Raw genomic sequence first — 19,769 nt, forward strand, 5'->3', positions numbered from 1 at the left:
GATTCACAACAGTCTTATAGCTGCTGCCTTTTTAAAAGACATGCAGACATCTTTCTTTTTCATGTGTCTTCTAAGATGTCACTTCAGTGCTTTATCTGATCATATAGCATTGCTCGGTAGGCTGGTATGAATGCATGATGGTTGTCTTTACCTGAACCATATACTAGTGTTCTTGCTTCAAAAATATCCCTTCAGTTTTAATAATTTAGTTGAGTACACTGAAATTTTATAGGAGGCTGATGTGTGATTTCAATACCAATAAAACCCGTGTTATTTTAAATTCACAACAAATAAGCCTGAGAGTGCACAAGCAACAAATTAGAGCATACACAATTTCATTCTGCACAATGTAATGCTACATGTTTGCACTGTAATGAGCCAAAAGAAAGTTGTGCCGATCAAACATGAATAAGGTGGGATTGGTCGTTTTTGCTTTGTATTTACTTTTTACATATTTGTTGTGAGATCAGTTTAAATTTTATTTCCTTTATAGAATGAGTTCTTAACTGGCACAACCAGCACCAAACAGTTTAATGCATTGCATTTTGAGTTGGCACTTTTGGCCACATTTTTGACACTGTTGGATGCTGTCAAAAATTACGTTACTTATGTAAGTACTTATGTATTGTCATTTTGATGAGCATTATTAGATGCTCGAAGATGCTAAAAGAGTCCTGTTTGTAGCTTTCTTTTATTGTATTAGGTAACTTAATACTATTAATGCAAACCAGGTTCTGATACTTTTCTGCCAAATTACATATAATAAAGTTCTCAAATAACAGTTTCTTGAGCTCCGATTGAGTATAAGTGGGTAAACTCAACATTGACATTATGCCCTTATTGCTTCTTTGTTGAAGCCCACGTTCTTATGCTGTCTTCATCTATTGCTGCTCCACTGTTTGTTTAACAAAACCCAGAGAATGAGGTTTTAAAGTTCACCAGCTATTATAGATTGGATCAATAACCCTGTTTATTAATGGGAATATAAATCTTAAGAATTTTCTTGAGTCCATCTTTAATTTGATAGAATCTACTGTTACACTAATCCACTGGTAAGTTTATGCTTTTAACATGTGATTCATGAACTGATTAATAAGTGGCAATTTTATGCTGATTTTAAAAGATAAATAATGAGATATAATATAATAAGAATGAAATGTGTGCATTTTACTTGACAGCGTACCTTCATACTCCATTTTCACCAGCCATTTGCTTTTATTATTTTCTTGTGTTTATATATTTTGCACTTGTTAACATGAGAGCATAAGCAAAGCAGGAGAGCAAGTGAAGCACATGGAATTCTGTGATTATATAAAAAACTTTCACATATAGCAATATGAAGTGTAAATACAATGCATGAGTTATTGCAGTTACTGTGCAACAGACATGCCATGTACTCTTCCTTCCAGCCATCTTCCTAACCCACTTATCTCGAACAAGTTAGCAGGACAGCTGGAGCCTATCCCAGCAATCATAGGGTTTAAGGTAGGAAGAACATCTGGACAGGATATCAGTAAATGTACTCTTGTATTTACTAATAAGAGAGAAAGAGTCAGTTAGTGAAAACTGTCCCACTTATTTCATGTATGAACAAAGAACTATACGTGAAATGGATGGCTGGAAGACTATTGCATTGGGGGTTGTTTTTGTTCAGGTCTACTTTAAGCAGGTTAACTTTTTTTCTTTTGCTATTATGCATTGGAGGTTTTCCAGCTTGTTTCCTGTTCCTTTACAGAAGCATGCGTCTCTAGAAATTTAGCATGTTTTATATGCAGAGCCTGTTCACTCTGGTCCAAAATCTTGCATGTTTGCAAAGAACAACAGTGGTGTCTTCTGTTTGATTTTTAATTAATTTATTCTCAGAATGTTGTAAAATCTATTTTACTCATTGCTTAAAGGGCAAGTGTGATATTTTTCATTTCAACGTTACTTCTTCACAAACATGGCATACATGCATTTGTCATGTGAAAGTATGTTCTAAACTTAAGCTTTTTCTATAAATATTAAAAAAAATATCTTGCCCTTACTGTTTGTAATTGGCTAATTGGATATGGTGCACTACTGGAAAATAGGTTTAAAAATTTACCAAAAATGTCCAATTCAGCTGTTGAGTATTGATCTGTGTCTTACAATTATACAAATAGTGTAAAATAGTTTATACATGTCATTTTTGAACAAAAAAACACAAATATGAGATTTGTCCATTTTAAAAGAAGACCAGCTGTGAATGTCATCTCAGCACTTGTCTTCTTCCAGAAAATCTTTCAAAATTTAGGCATGATTTCCTTTTGAAAGATTACAGTAAATGTTTTGTGTCACATGGTTGGTTTGGCTTTGATTTATGTGTGTAATAGAAAATGTATCCTTATCTCGAGAAGAATAGTACCAAGAATATTAAATAAAATGATTATTTTCAGATCCCTTTTGTTGTCACAAACATGTGTCACAACTTTTGCCATTTCATCAGTACATTTTTAGGAATTTATTTTCTGGTGGCATCCTGTGCTCTATTAGCCTTTATTGTAAAGAACCACTGAGATCAAGATTTTTTCTTTAATTTATATAAAATGCTGGAATTTGGAACATAATTTCACATGGCAAATGCATAAATACCATGTATGAGAAGAAATAACTTCAACTTGAAAAATACCAAACTTATCCTTTGAAATATTGAATGTTACTATTCTGATTAATCTGTCCACCTCCCATTACATCACGGATTGCCCAACATTGGCAAATGGATGCAAAATTCACCAGATTTTCTGCAAAATATGTGGTTCCTTCAAATCCTGACTGGTGTGCCTCTAGATCTGGGTCCTCAAGTTGCTGCAGGTTTCTGTTCCAACCTAATTTCTTAATTTAAAAACAATTATTGGTGCTGAAGCAATTATTTCTCAAGCAAACTTTTTGTCCTTTATTTTCATGTACTTGCTTATTAAGACTCTGAACCCTTAACTGCTTCTCCCTTTAAGTCATAAGCTGCTGCATTCATTGTTTTTAATTGCTTCTTGTTTTCTTAACCAAGAAACAATAACATGCAACATGCAGGTCACACCATTTGATGATATTCTCAGAAATGAAAGATCACCAATGTAAGAATAACCTGACATGGCAAAACACTAACAAGCCATAAAATGAAATAACAAGTAATTAGGTTAGAACCAAAAACCTGCGGCAACTGTGGCTCTCCATGGGTGAACATAAAAAAGGGATGGGTGAAAACTTTGTTAAAAAGCTGAGAAATAATAAGACTAGTCTTTTGAATTTCTGAAAGCAGTAAAGGAATACTATAAATGTAAATTTTCCTAAAGTTTTCCTAAATCTGTCCAAAAAAAAGGAAAGGGTACACTCTCAGTTAAGCTCCGGAGTATGACATGTTGTCAAAATAGACTCATGTGAAATGAATTGAAACCAAACCATTTAACCTATGAACATTTATTAAACTGAATCAAATAAGTACATTTTGATGAATGAATTTGCATATCACTACATTAAAATGAATAAGACAGGATATTACCAGTGGATTTCAATTTTTATCCTGTCTAAAGATGTTACTACTTAAAAAAAGGTCTGATGTAGCTACAGTGGCTGAGCTTTCACAATGAGGACATGTAAGACAGCATGGACTTCCAGCACAGGGTGTGCAGCCTATTAGATAAGAACATGAGGCATTAAATTCTTGATGTGCAAATCTGAAAAAGTGATAATGTAGCAAGGTGTGTCCAAATCCTAGTCATACAGTAATATGAGTACTGACTAAGCCACAAAACACATGCCAGCCATGTTAGTGACAAAGGGTGATTTGTTGTAATTTGAAAAGGGACTGGAACATTTTTTGAAAATGGAGGATGAAACAACAAATTTGCAACTTAAAGATTCTTCATTTGATTTTATTTTCTTGAGTTAGTAAGACAGACTCCAATTTGTAGTTTTATCTAAAGGTTTTCTGCCCTCAATGTCAAGTATAGCTTATTAAATATATGATGAAATTGGTCAGTTTTAATTCTGAATTTTAGAATTGGATCTGAATTCCTAAATATGCAGATTTAATCTTTAAATACACCAACTGTAAACTGTTGAGAGGTAACTGGTTACCTTCACTCCCTTACAACACATGACATGCTTCTAAAGGATGTAAGAGATGAGTTGCACAATTTCCCATGATGCTTTTGCTATCCCCAGTTTTGCCATCTATTTTAAAAATGAAGAGGAGGTTACAGGACTGTGTCACATCCATCACTAAACACTTCAGATATTTTAATCAGGCAGGGATAAAGCAAAGAAGATACTGCAGCTTTCTAGGCAAGCAAAACATATAGACTAGTGTGGAGGCTTCACAACTTACCACAATGTCTGAGTTGCCTGAGTCGTGGGTCTTAGAATAATGAAATAAGAACTGCGCAAAAGAGTTAAAAATTCATTTTTACTACAACTTTAACAAAAGGATTTCTTCACTCTTTCAAAAACTGCCTTTTAGGAAATAAACAAGTAAAAGACCCTATGCACTATTATTGGATTGTTACTTGGTCTTACCCTTTTGGCGTGATCTTTTGGTTTTGTATCCTGCAGGGGGAAAAAAAGAAAAACTGTGAGCACTCAAGAGTTTCAAGCTGCAGTTTGTGTTTTAACTAGAGGATACAAGCTATTTTCTGCCCACAAGGATTACTCCTTTGCTATTTATATAATGGTAATAAAATAATCAATAGACTTTTTCAATATTGAACAGACTATTACACATACTGTACAGCATTACTGCAATGAACTGGGCCCCTGTACCATGCCTTTCATCCTGTGCTGCAAACGCAAGCTCCAATGCCTGCAACCATGCCTTGCATGTTTGAGAATGAATAAATGCATGTACTGTATTATAAATCAAAATATAGTTTCCAAAAAGCGAAATACACAGTGATATCCACATTAACTGTACTATACTTGTTATACATTAAAATGTGGAGCAACAACTAATAAATTAGTTTTGTTTTTGATAAGAAATGAATACTACAAGAAAAGATGCACTAAATAACAATGTCATGTTTCAGCCAAATTGGATTACATTTATTCTCCTTTTCTGTGTTTATTACATTTATGAATTTTTGTAATCATTGTTCTACTTAAATATCCTTTACAATATATGTATTACTTGTTCTCCTGTGTTCCTTGAGTTTTGTGGGTGGAACCCTAAGAGGCGGGGCCACCCTGACATCACAGCTGTAGGGCCGTCCTCAGCCTATATACTGTAAAGCAGAAGAGCTGATTTTTCTGTGGTTCATTTTAATTTTTAAGAGTGCAATTGTAAGCATTTGATTTTTCTGGTTTCTGTTATTTTTTCACTTTTGTTCTTGGTTCTGATTGTGGAATTACCTATTCAGATTTGCTTACTTTGGATTGTGTTATTTTTTCAGTTTTTGACATTTTTTGCTTCTTTTTGTGCCTTTCAAATAAATATCTTTATTTATTAAAAATATTATTTGCCAGGTTATTAAGCCAGACATTTGTATGGTTTACCTGTTGGATTGGAACTTGCCTACTTTAGATTGTCTTATTTCTTTCGCTTTTAACCTTTTTGGCTTCTTTTTGTGCCTTTGTGTATCTTTGTTTATCAAAAATACAGGTTTACTAACCCAAACATTTTTAAGGTTTACCTCCTCCCTTGAATGCCGTTTTGGTATATGAGATGTGACAATTTAGTTCCCAGAATGAACTTGTATGCATAAATGTAGATATGCATTTAGTTAGACAATGTTGCCATTGTTAGAAATATAACTGGAACTGTGTCTCAGGAATACTCTAGAGTTCATTTGACATGTTACATTGGATTTCAGGAATGTTTGAAAATCTTCAACCTTTCATGGCAACTTTTACTTTTGGAAAGAGTCAGAAATCACAAGGGGCTAAGTCAGGGGAACAGAGTGGATGATCCAATTTGGTAAATGATTTATTACCTAGAAAGTTGTGAACATGGACCACATCATGGCTTTGGGTATTATCATGGTGGATGATCCACTTGTCAGGCCACAGTTGAGTTCTTTTCCTTTGAGTAGAATCCTGTAACCTTTTAAATAGCATTGTTGATTGATCGCTTGTCCCTGTTCAATGAATTCATGGTGGACTATCCATTTGTTGATGCGTGACAGTACATGCCTGTTCTGGGAATTAAACTGTAAAACCCTGTATTTTGGACATTTAATGCATTTTTGCACTTTTAAAGCCTTTTCCACATTTTTGGAACTTGGACAGGCCAAAGCCTACTGGTATAGTTTGGGGTGAGGCTGCCAGGAGTGAGACCTATTTCTGGGCATGCTAGGGAAGGCTCTGGCCTGCTTTGTGGATCTTTTTTGAGTTTTTAAACCCTTTTGCTATTTTTGTGCACTCATTCATAACAAATATCTATGAAACCTGGAACATCCAGTAAAAATATTTAGAAGTTTTCGCAGAATTTTAAGAGGAAGACTCATTTTAAATGTATGAATGAAACATTACACCTTGTATCTTGTCAAAAACAAAAAAGATATTTTACTACCATATTCTTGTAGCTATTGTGGGGGGAGGTTAAAGAATATTGCATCTGCATCAGATGTAAAGCAGAAACAATGTATCAGATGTCAGTTCGTCACTGGACAAACTCACACTTACACAGGCATAGTCAAGCTACTGTTTATGTCTACTGAGAAAGAAAAAACTTAAACCCTTAACTTGTATTCCTTTATGAGGAAGGGCTGACCTCTGCTACTATCAGAAGACCCCTGAAGAATGTAAGATCTTTATGGACTATAAGAATGTTTAAATTGATTCTAAGTAGGTGCAAATACAGGGGTGTATTCCTTAGGAATGCAAATGACTGTTTATTTCATGTTTTAGGACATTCCAGTATGACATAAATTAAGATTTATGTATAACCTCAGAATGAACTGCTAGGGTTTTTTTTTCTTTTCTAGGATATAAAAGAGAGAACATTTTTACTTTAGGTATTCTGCTAAAACCCAAATCAGTCGACTGAGTTGGAAAGAGGCAGTCTCACATTCTCTCTACTCACCAAGAATTAAGAATAAAGAAATTATTTTTACTTTAATTGAGTTTAAGTTCTTCCGTTGTTTCCGACTTCAGCGCTCACAGTTTTGGCGCCCACCTGGGGCAGAGACGGCCAAGTGACTCCTTGAGCGATCGTCCAGAGGACCAGTGAAGGACCGATTCCGGCCGGGTCGGTAGGACCAGATCCGCAAAAAGTTAGGACTGGCCTGCCTCTGCCGAGTCCCGCTTGAAGAGCCCTTGTCCTCCTCTGATTTGCTGAAGTCGAGTGAACTGGGAACTTCCAGACGGGAGGAAAATTCTTGGTGAGTACCTGGGGTTTTCTTAACTGGGAAAGATAGACTTAGCGGATTAAGGCGCTTCCGGACGGAAATAAAAAGTGCCAGAATAGTTAGTGAGTACGCCTTGGAATTGAAAGAATTATTAAAGGAAAGGAGGGTGGAAGAAAGAAAACTAGAAAGGGAGCACCTTTTGATCTGGGCGCCGAATAAGTGAGGTGTTGAGAAGGCTTAGTTAGTACGCTTCCTGAAACGGGACGGAGTCTTATACCGGCTCGGAAAAATAAATAAAAGGCAGGGAGTGGGAAGAATAGATAAAAGGGAAAACACCTCACGGGCGGGACAACAAAGCACTGGTGGGAGGGCGAGACTCTTTTGCCTCTATAGTCTGGTCATATTCCTGCTCCAACGGGTTAATCTGTTGTGGACACCATAAGCGCTAACTAGTTGTTAGACGACTGGAAAGGGGGTTGGCACTGAACTGTCAAAACCCCAGACTCAGTGGTCAATAAAACTGTTAGTCCGCTAAAACCACGAAGCAGCAGATAGTGATCCGGGAAACGGAAGGGACTGGAGGCAGAAAACGCAGGGGCTGTAACCTTATATTTTGTAGTATTAGCACTATCCAATAATGGGAAAAACAAATAGTAAACCAGTCAAGATCCCTTTAGGAATTCAAAAGTCTTTGTTGGAAGGATTGTTTTCGGAAGACTTACCACACCCCAGTATGAGTCCGAAGGGAGGATCACCTAGAAAATTAGTGGAAAAGACAACAGGGCTAGACTTTAAAAAAGCGTGTAAGAAATGGAATAAACAAAGCAGTGGTAGATGGCCAGTTGAGGGAACTGGGGATATTTTCGAAATACAAGAAATTAGAAAAATCCTCTGTAGAAACATGCAAAGCTGCTGGAAAATGGGTCCCTATAGGATGGATATGTTTGATAGATGGGAACTAGTAATTAAAGATCGAGCAATTGAGGCGATGAAGCGAAATGAGACGCTTTCTGCGGAAATTAAGAAATTAAGAAAAAGAGGAGATGTTACTAGCATTACAAAAGAATAAGACAGAGACAGAGCCAGAAAATAGGCGAAAGAAATCGGATAAAAAGAATCCTCTTTACCCAATCATTCACACCCCACCTCCTTATCAACCCCTACCACCTCTTCCTCCTGCTCCAAATGCCCCACCGGCTCCTCTTGTAGCCGATGATTTACCCGGAGCAGATTCACAGTTTCACTATGACTCGTCTTCTCATTCAGACCGGATGACGAAGACCGAGGCCCGCTTGGAGATAATACTAAATCCCAGCCACATGCTTCACTCCAATCCCTATTTCTAGTCATACAAGAAGCCGAACATTACAATCACACCAAAACCCCCAATTGGGATGCAGCTTTACTTCCCTAAAGCCGCAGAATTCTGGAGCTGAATTTTCATGTCCCTTAATACAAGTCCCAAATCCCAGGCACAACCCCAATCAACCCGAGGAGCTAATAATCCCACCACTGTTATGATACATCGAAATTGGGACATCCAAGAATTAAAAGATGTGGTGTCAGAACTGCCAGATCCAAAGGGAGTCGGCGGCTTAAAATTTGTTGAATCACTTCAGCAGCTGGATGACATGTATAAACCAAATGCTGCGGAGTGGGACGAGGTGCTGCGCCAAAGCTAGGCACCACCTGGGCAACAGTAAATCATGGAACCAGAGGGATGGAAATGCTTGGAGATGGGATGAGTCCTTGAATCGTGATAATCAGGAGCCCCAATTTTTAGAACAATGGGAATTATTAAAGACTGCAATTGCAGGAAAATACAAAAAAGGAACAGATTGGTCACTTATATCAGCTGCCAAGCAGCGGAAAGATGAGACGGTTGATGAATGGGCCCAAAGGATTCAAGACCTGATGGCTAATCATTCTGGTTTGCGAGATAACGAAGATCGAAACGCGCTACCGTTCCCCTTTTGTTTCAGGTTTAAGAAGTGACATACAGAATAAAGTCAGAACGTCTTGCATAGGCTGGGAAAGTGCTACTTTTGAGGAAGTGAAACGCCATGCTGAGCATGCTGAGAGACAATCCAAACAAAAAGAATATGATACGCAAACTAAATTGATAGCGGCACAGCTTCAATATTACACCGGGGGAACGGGTAGGGGCAGAGGATTTCAAGGTCGTGGTCGTGGCAACTCCTTCAGATGGAGAGGAAGTGGAAAGGAAGAAGACTCCAACCCTCCATGCCTACTGACCAGTTCACCCAGATACCTAAATCATCAGAACAGTTTCACACACCTTACACCTGCTACAACTGCGGTGAAGCTGGCCATTTCAGACGTAATTGCCCAAACAAGCGTTCACCTCCACCACTTCCACTCCAGGAACCCAGTGATATTCCCTGGTCATAGGAATTAGCAGGGACCCCAGCCATTTTTCCAGTTTCCCTTGCTCACTCATCATGCTGATGCAGACCCTTTACTAACTTTGATAGTAAATGGTAAGGAAACTGTTTTCCTTGTGGACACTGGAGCTACCGCTCAACTTTATCATTGTTGGAGGTCCCTGCCTCGAAAGACACTGTGAAGGTCCTCACTGCCTCAGGACAACCTCATACTTTATCAGTATCCAAGCCTCTTCAAGTTCAACTGTCCACTGATAGTTCAATTTTGACACATCGATTCCTGTTAAATCATCTGTGTCCAGTTAACTTATTGGGAAGAGATCTCATGACTAAACTGTCTGTTTCAATCTCCTTATCTGAACAAGGATTCTATTGCTCCATTCCTAAGCTCCTGTGCCAAACTCTCCAACCATCTCGACCTTCTTTTGCTGCCTGGACCCTAAACATTTCCCCACAAAAACTCCTTCTTAATGCCCTCCATGCTTTCCCGTCCTGTAATTTTCCCCACCTCCAAGTCCCTGACACTCTTCACTGTACTGCCCAATATTTCCACACTGAAGTTGATATCCCTTGGTTTGAATCTTTTCTCTCCTCAGCCCCTTGTCCAGAGAGTCTTCACATCCCTTGTATTTTCATCTCTCCCACTAAAGCTGCTGCTTCAGTTCACCTTACACACTTACAAAACACTTTCTATTTAGAAGGTGCAGTCCCCCATGTTTCCCTGGCAAAATCTAACACTGCTCGTTGGGTAGAAATTGGGGACTGGGTTGAACAATGTCAAAATAGGACTGATTGGACATACATTGCACCAGGAATTTTTGTCACCCTTGATCACCTGGTTACTAAGGTGATAATCCAAATCGACCTGCCAGTTGTTCGTTCCCTGTGTCACCCGTCTCCTTCTCTGTATTCCTTGCAAAGAGACTCTTTCCTTGGCTATCTACAATTCCTGACATTCTGTGGTCTCAGGGAAAAAACGATTTTGGCAGAATCGCAAATTGTGAACCTTTAGTGGTCTTCCCAAAGTCATCCTTCCGGCCTCGTCGTGCACAATATCCTCTTTCTCCCGAGGCTGAACTTGGAATTGCTGCTGTACACAAAGACTTAGTTGAACGGGGAGCTATAATTCCTATTCAGTATTCTCCTGTTAACTCTCCCATTCTGCCAATAAAGAAAGCGGATGGATCTTGGCGCGTCCAAGACCTTAGACAAGTCAATTCTGCTATCTTTCCTAGAGCACCGATCGTACCTAATCCTTCCACTATTCTGTCTACTATCCCTCCTTCTGCATGTTATTTCTCCGTTATTGACCTTGCAAATGCTTTCTTTTCTATTCCTGTACACGCTGATTCACAATTCTGGTTTGCTTTTACTTTTCAAAATCGCCGCTGGACCTGGACCGTTATGCCACAAGGTTATACGGAAGCTCCTTGTATATACGGACAGGCGCTTGCTCAAAACCTGGAAGGCTTCTGGCCTAACAGGGGAAGTGTATTAATACAGTACGTTGACGACTTATTGCTCTGTAGTGAAACAGAGGAAGCATGCGTGCAAGATACGGAATTATTATTAAGATATCTTGTGGAAAATGGCCACAAAGTCTCTAAAGCAAAGCTGCAGCTAATTAAAACCACTGTCAAGTACTTGGGGCATGACATCACTTGTGGTACCAGAGCTCTGTCGAAAGACCGCATAACTACCATCCAAAATCTTCCCAGACCGGTCACAAAGCAACAGGTAATGTCTATATTGGGCATTCTTGGTTATTGTCGACATTGGATCCTAAATTTTTCCGAAAGAGCACAGCCCTTACAAATTCTAGCTAACACTGTCGACCTTCCTCTTACAGGTCGTGTACAGTGGAATGAGCAGGCTGAGAAGGCTCTGTGTGATTTAAAAGTGCATTATTTTCTCGCCTGCTTTAGGACTCCTGACTATTCTCGTCCATTCACTCTCTTCGTGGACGAAAAGGGGGGATATATGAATGCAGTATTAACACAGCTCCATGGAGAAAAACAGAGGCCAGTAGCTTATTTTTCAAAAAAACTAGATCCAGTGGCTACAGGACTTCCGACTTGTCTTAGAGCAGTTGCAGCAACAACGGAGGCTGTGCTGGCAAGCACGGATATTGTGCTCATGAGTCCCCTGACAGTGAAAGTGCCTCACGCTGTTCACTCCATTTTAGTCCAGGCCAAAACCTCACACCTCACTACTGCAAGGGCAATCCATTATCAAAATGTACTCTGTACCCTGTCAAATGTTACTATTGAAAGATGCTCAACTCTGAATCCGGCTACCCTACTTCCCACTGAGGGAGAGGGGGAACCACACAACTGCCATAAAGAAATCACAAAGGTCCTGAAACCCAGGCCAGATCTCCAGGAAACTCCATTAGAAACAGGAGAAGTACTTTATGTGGACGGTTGTTCCTTGAGATTGGACGATGGGACACTCTCCACCAGTTATGCAGTGGTCAAAGGAGATCACTTACTTGAAGCAAATCGAATCTCTTCAAACTTAAGTGCACAAGCAGCTGAGTTAATAGCTCTCACCCGAGCTTGTCAGTTGTCCAAAGGGAAGGTCATAACCATTTACACAGATTCCAGATATGCCTTTGGAGTTTGCCATGATCATGGGGCATTATGGAAATTAAGGGGATTCAAAACCAGTACTGGTAAGCCCATACAACACCAGAAATTAGTGGAATCCCTTCTCGAAGCTATAACAGAACCATCAAAACTAGCAATAGTTAAATGCCAAGCCCATACTGGGAAACAAAACCCAGTCAGCCAAGGAAATGAATTGGCTGACCATTTTGCTAAACAGGCCGCTTATAATATTACACCAGTCTCTTTATTCCAACAGGAAGATGACAAAGACCCTGATAATCAAATTATTTCTTTACAGAGCCTGCCACTGACCGAGAAAGAATAAAGTGGTCCCGAGAAGGATCTCTCTCTGCTGGGGTCTGGATCCATAAGCAAACTAACAAACCTTTCCTCCCAAAAGCTTCTTTTCCAGGAATGGCAAAAATCGCACACGGCCTGGATCATGCAGGGAAAGACACTATGACTCAGGATGTCGAGCGGCATTGGGAAACCACAGGGTTTTCTACATATGCTGAACAATTCTGCCGACGATGTGCACTATGCCAAAGGTTTAATGTAGGTAAAGGTACTCAGGTAAGCCCCGCCGTCACTTCTAACCCAATGGGTCCCTTTGAACACCTCCAAATGGATTTCATTGAGTTAACACCGTCTAAAGGCTACCGTTATTGCTTGGTAATTGTTGATGTGTTCTCCGATGGGTGGAAGCTTTCCCTTCTAAACATGCAGATGCCAAAACTGTGGCTAAAGCTCTAATAAAAGAAATTATTCCAAGATGGGGAATACCACAGAAACTGCAGACCGATAATGGAACCCATTTTGTGAATTCTGTAATAAATGAGCTGACTACTTGGCTCCAGATAAATGTGCATCATTACTGCAAATACCATCCCCAAAGTGGAGGTATTGTAGAAAGATGCAATGGTACCCTAAAATCAAAATTGGCAAAAATCTGTGAGCAGACAAACTTAACCTGGCCAGATGCTCTACCCTTGGCCTTGATGGGGTTGAGAGGAAGAACACATCGGCAGTTGGGACTATCACCATTTGAAATTTTAACTGACGCCCCATGCCTGTTGGCATGGTTATCAGAAATGTTACTCTGCATACTGTGGACAATGATCTTCTTTCTAGTCTTGCAGGTCTCCGAGCCTCCCTGAAAGAAGTCCACGAACAAGTTAACAAGGCTTGGCGGACGGTCCCCACCAACGGAGTTCAAGATCCCCCTTGGAACCTGGATACTGGTCAGAGACACCCGAAGGAAACATTGGCATCAACCTCGCTGGAGGGGACCATTCCAGGTGCTATTATCTACACCTCACGCTGTTAAAGTCGAAGGACTTCCTGCCTGGATCCACATCTCACATTGCAAAGAATGGCATTCTTAGTTCTATTATTAATAACTTCTTTTGTCCCCTTGAACATGGGACAGCGAACTTATGGGGACCTTCCCACACTAACTTTCCAAGTAGGGAAGACTACCTCACCCAGATTGACTTTTGTACTGTTGCTCCTTGTGGAACCGGCAGCCATGAACAATGGACTAAGGCTGAAAAATATGTGTGTGTGACTACTGACTCCACTCATTATGGTAGTAAATGTGAAAATGGCAGTGGGTATTTGCCAATACAGGTACCTATGACTGGGGTTATCAGCCCTGGAAGGCTCAGCAACATGATCTCAAGACAAGGTTCTCTATCATTAAGGGACATACTAGCAGAACATGTTTACATGATAATTGTAATCCGTTAATTATCACTTTAAAAGATCCGTCACCTTATGATGGGGGTATTTACATATTAGGGGCAGATGTCTCTGGAAAAGATCCTCTTGGAAAATCGTTATTCGAGTCACAGCACCAACACCCGATTCTGTCACCCCTACCTCTTTAACCTTCCCTACCACTGTCCTTCCTGATGACTCTCCATCGCACCCTGTGCAGTATTTAAATATTACCTCCTTGTCCTCTACTTTCGCAGTTGAGACTGGATATGGGGACCAGAACCGATGGCTTCAGTGGGTAATTTACTCTGCTAAACAGGTGAACCAATCAAATTGTTATGCCTGTGCTATGGCCCGACCACATCTGGCCACTACCCCTTTTCCCTTAACAGACCTATTGCACCCTGCAGGTCTCTGTTGTGTGTTGCAGCTATTTTCCTCCCCGACTCCCCCTAAGGACCCCTTATGTACATCTCTACACCATCTATTCCCTCCTTTTCCCCTATGACCCCGCCAATGTACCGTTCATACAAGGCCAATTATACTTGTTTTTTGCGAAACGACCCTGATTCCTTGAACTTCATTGGTAAACTACCACCTGAATGGTGTCATCAGACCTATAATGTCTCCCTCGGCTCAAGCACTCATGAAAATCTTTCTCATTCCTGGTTTTCCTCCCATAATTCCCCACGTGCCGATATATGGTGGATGTGTAAAAAGAACATGTTACTCTCAATCCTTCCCCCTGACTGGAGTGGCCGTTGCGCCCTAATCCAATTACTTATGCCTTTCTACCTCTTACCTCTGCACCCTTCTGAGTCAGGTCACCCAGGTAAATCCCGGAAACGTCGTTCTACCCTTGAAATGTTTGATTCTAATGTATATATAGATGGTATTGGAGTCCCCAGAGGAGTTCCAAACCAATACAAAGCACGTGATCAAGTGGCTGCTGGATTTGAATCAATTATATTCTGGTGGTCAACAATAAATAAAAATGTAGATTGGATAAATTATCTTTATTACAATCAACAGCGATTTCTAAATTTTACTCGTGAAGCCATCGAGGGCATCCATGAACAACTAGACAAAACTCTCTCATGACCTGGCAAAACCGGATAGCACTTGATATGCTTTTAGCTGAGAAAGGCGGTGTATGTGCCATGTTTGGAGACAATTGCTGTACCTTCATCCCTAATAACACTGCTCCTGATGGCTCAGTATCTCGTGCACTTGCTGGTCTTACTGCCCTTTCTGTAGAACTTGCAGAAAATTCTGGTATCTCCAATCCCCTTGATGAACTATTTGAACGGTGGTTCGGAATTTGGGCCGGATGGTGTAAAACTATTTTCACCACTGTCCTCATTTCCCTTGCAATCATGGTTATTTGTGGTTGCTGCCTCATCCCCTGTATTCGTGGCCTTCTTCAGAGGCTTATTGACACCTCTCTCACAAAAGCCTATTTTCTTTATGCTGACAGTTCCCAAAACCCTGATTACAACCCTTTGCTTTCGGAACTTTCTCCCTCTTCTGAATATGATGATATTATTCCCGATGATTGGGTCTGATCATTCACATGTGCACATATTTATGTGCAAAAGGGGGGAACTGAGAAAGAAAAAACAAACCCTTAACTTGTATTCCTTTATGAGGAAGGGCTGACCTCTGCTACTATCAGAAGACCCCTGAAGAATGTAAGATCTTTATGGACTATAAGAATGTTTAAATTGATTCTAAGTAGGTGCAAATACAGGGGTGTATTCCTTAGGAATGCAAATGACTGTTTATTTCATGTTTTAGGACATTCCAGTATGACATAAATTAAGATTTATGTATAACCTCAGAATGAACTGCTAGGGTTTTTTTTTCTTTTCTAGGATATAAAAGAGAGAACATTTTTACTTTAGGTATTCTGCTAAAACCCAAATCAGTCGACTGAGTTGGAAAGAGGCAGTCTCACATTCTCTCTACTCACCAAGAATTAAGAATAAAGAAATTATTTTTACTTTAATTGAGTTTAAGTTCTTCCGTTGTTTCCGACTTCAGCGCTCACACTACTAAAAATAAACTTGATACTCTCAAACAGCTTTGTGTTGTACCTACCTTTATTCAAATGTGAATGGTGAAAACTGTGTAGTATGATGCTGTAGTTCCACATATTAACATTTTTGCACTAAAGAATGCATTGCATGTGACAACCTAATCAGCCTATTGTCCAGCATAGCCCTGAACCTTTTGATTTCTAGAGTCCTCTGTTTTCCCAGCATACACAACACATGCATCATCCATAAAACTTAATAGCTAACTATGGCAAGTTGTATCATAGAGATGGTCAGAGCAATTATGAAGTCCAAATCCTAGAGAGATATATCTGCTAGGTGTTTGGATGTCCTAAAAACATGACCTGCAATGATAAAAGAAAATATTCTTCTATATCCATCAAGGCAGGAAAATGAAACATGGCTGGTGGAAGAATTAGGCTGCCTTTGACCACCCAGAAAAGACAAGCTTTGCTGTTTGGATTTGACTGCCTATTCCTGGGGACAGCAATTCACTTAAGTTTTTAAAAATGGAAGACTCTCATCAACCCAAGCCCCAGAGCTTGGTACAAGTATTGTCAGAATTTTGACAGCAAGCAACACTCTTGACTGAATCCCAGAAACAGGCTGCATACCCTTGTGAATGAATATATTTATTTGTTCTTTTGGCACAACACCATACTAACACGAGTGGCACCTTTCTCATTTAGCAACCTCCACTTTGGGTGCCATACGCCCATCAGTATGTCAAGTACAGGTAATGCAAAGAAAAGACCTTATTAAGAATTGTGATGGAACATGGGTGCTTCCAGTTGTACTTGTAGACAGAAAGAATGAAAGTAAAAACATGAACAAAAGCTAATGGTATTACAGTCAAGGCCTGCTATCCTGTTTCCTCTACTGACAAAACATTACAGTTTACAGGTTTATAGGGTCATTACTGACATGTGTACAAGGTACATTAAAATTCTATTACTAGACCCCTTAACTGGACTCCCACACTTTAAGTTAGAAAATAGATATTGGTGAGGGTTAAGCTAGAATCACAGAAAAAGAGATGACAAGCTTTGTAGTAGTTTAATGTAATTCCACTTGGCGTTTGTAATTATCATGCAGCTATTTAAAGGTTCATTGAATGGATACTGGAGTGTGTACCTTACAACTTAACACATAGGGGGACTGAAGAGGAGGAAATGATCAGTTTAAGTTTGGCTCTGAAATGTTGCTTAACAATCCAAGTCTCCTAGGCCATGTCATCAGTGGGCCCTAGATTTATTAGATATCCCAAGAAAGTAGTGGCTGTATGTTCAGGGCCCTAACCCACATCCTTTAAGTAAGGATGTATATACAGTGGTGTGAAAAACTATTTGCCCCCTTCCTGATTTCTTATTCTTTTGCATGTTTGTCACACAAAATGTTTCTGATCATCAAACACATTTAACCATTAGTCAAATATAACACAAGTAAACACAAAATGCAGTTTTTAAATGATGGTTTTATTATTTAGGGAGAAAAAAAATCCAAACCTACATGGCCCTGTGTGATAAAGTAATTGCCCCCTTGTTAAAAAATAACCTAACTGTGGTGAATCACACCTGAGTTCAATTTCCGTAGCCACCCCCAGGCCTGATTACTGCCACACCTGTTTCAATCAAGAAATCACTTAAATAGGAGCTGCCTGACACAGAGAAGTAGACCAAAAGCACCTCAAAAGCTAGACATCATGCCAAGATCCAAAGAAATTCAGGAACAAATGAGAACAGAAGTAATTGAGATCTATCAGTCTGGTAAAGGTTATAAAGCCATTTCTAAAGCTTTGGGACTCCAGCGAACCACAGTGAGAGCCATTATCCACAAATGGCAAAAACATGGAACAGTGGTGAACCTTCCCAGGAGTGGCTGGCCGACCAAAATTACCCCAAGAGCACAGAGACTACTCATCCGAGAGGTCACAAAAGACCCCAGGGCAACGTCTAAAGAACTGCAGGCCTCACTTGCCTCAATTAAGGTCAGTGTTCACGACTCCACCATAAGAAAGAGACTGGGCAACAACGGCCTGCATGGCAGATTTCAAGACGCAAACCACTGTTAAGCAAAAAGAACATTAGGGCTTGTCTCAATTTTGCTAAGAAACATCTCAATGATTGCCAAGACTTTTGGGAAAATACCTTGTGGACTGATGAGACAAAAGTTGAACTTTTTGGAAGGCAAATGTCCCGTTACATCTGGCGTAAAAGGAACACAGCATTTCAGAAAAAGAACATCATACCAACAGTAAAATATGGTGGTGGTAGTGTGATGGTCTGGGGTTGTTTTGCTGCTTCAGGACCTGGAATGCTTGCTGTGATAGATGGAACCATGAATTCTACTGTCTACCAAAAAATCCTGAAGGAGAATGTCCGGCCATCTGTTCGTCAACTCAAGCTGAAGCGATCTTGGGTGCTGCAACAGGACAATGACCCAAAACACACCAGAAAATCCACCTCTGAATGGCTGAAGAAAAACAAAATGAAGACTTTGGAGGGGCCTAGTCAAAGTCCAGACCTGAATCTAATTGAGATGCTATGGCATGACCTTAAAAAGGCGGTTCATGCTACAAAACCCTCAAATAAAGCTGAATTACAACAATTCTGCAAAGCTGAGTGGGCCAAAATTCCTCCAGAGCACTGTAAAAGACTCATTGCAAGTTATCGCAAACGCTTGATTACAGTTATTGCTGCTAAGGGTGGCCCAACCAGTTATTAGGTTCAGGGGGCAATTACTTTTTCACACAGGGCCATGTAGGTTTGGATTTTTTTTTCTCCCTAAATAATAAAAACCATTATTTAAAAACTGCATTTTGTGTTTACTTGTGTTATATTTGACTAATGGTTAAATGTGTTTGATGATCAGAAACATTTTGTGTGACAAACATGCAAAAGAATAAGAAATCAGGAAGGGGGCAAATAGTTTTTCACACCACTGTATTTCTGGGCTTGTCCTCATATTACCATTTTATTTGACAAAGAGTTTGTCACAATAGCTTGACCTTTGCATAAAATGACACAGACTAAGCAGGAATTCTTTTGGGTAATGTTCTGTGAAGAATCATTTCGAACTTTGAAGCAAACCCTTTGCACATCCTAGTTGCAAGACTTTTCCAGACCACATTCTGATTCTGGGCACAGATGCTACTAATCTGTGATCTCAGTTAACAGAAGATGGATAACTGCCTATTATAGCCAACCCTTCATCAAGGCTGAGAGGATTTATTATATGACATGGTTTGTGCTATTGGCTGAAATCAGCACAGTTAGGCATTTCCATCCCTTTGGACAGTAATCTCATATCAGAACACATCATGCATCTTTATTATGGCCATTGGAAGTCCCTTAACTTACATAGATATTTGGCATTGTGCTGGGTCACAATATGATAATACTAATGTACTCTTCCAGTGCACATGTTGAGAGGTAGACTGCAGAAAAATGCAGATAATACAAGACGTATACTATGCAGGGAACCAAATGATGGACTTTGGAGCAACTGCCAGAGTTACACAGGTTAGAGTGGGACATTTTATTCCTGCTTAAATGGAAGGGCACTGACCTACATGGGATGAGGTCGCTTTGCATCTGTATGATGTTAAGGAAGGGAAGGTATTGTGTGGCAGCTAGTAGCACCTGGAAAAAGCAGCCTTCTGCTCTAGAGACAGCATGTGAT

General features: G+C 39.8%; 1 protein-coding gene across 4 annotated transcripts in view; it reads right to left on the reverse strand.

Moving 5' to 3' along the window:
* The window catches only part of nmu (neuromedin U), a 77,068-nt gene that overhangs the window by 22,591 nt on the left and 34,708 nt on the right, over nucleotides 1-19,769 (reverse strand). For 2 of the 4 annotated variants that reach the window (XM_039750872.1, XM_039750876.1), the window contains exons 5-6: nucleotides 4,534-4,563; nucleotides 4,346-4,396 (exon numbers count right to left, since the gene is read on the reverse strand). In XM_039750872.1, the coding sequence (XP_039606806.1) occupies nucleotides 4,346-4,396; nucleotides 4,534-4,563 (81 nt within the window). The remainder of the gene's footprint in view (nucleotides 1-4,345; nucleotides 4,397-4,533; nucleotides 4,564-19,769) is intronic. The other 2 variants (XM_039750873.1, XM_039750875.1) reach the window with 1 other exon arrangement.

The sequence above is a fragment of the Polypterus senegalus genome, chromosome 4 (genome assembly GCF_016835505.1).
Source record: "Polypterus senegalus isolate Bchr_013 chromosome 4, ASM1683550v1, whole genome shotgun sequence".
Taxonomy (NCBI): Eukaryota; Metazoa; Chordata; class Cladistia; order Polypteriformes; family Polypteridae; genus Polypterus; species Polypterus senegalus.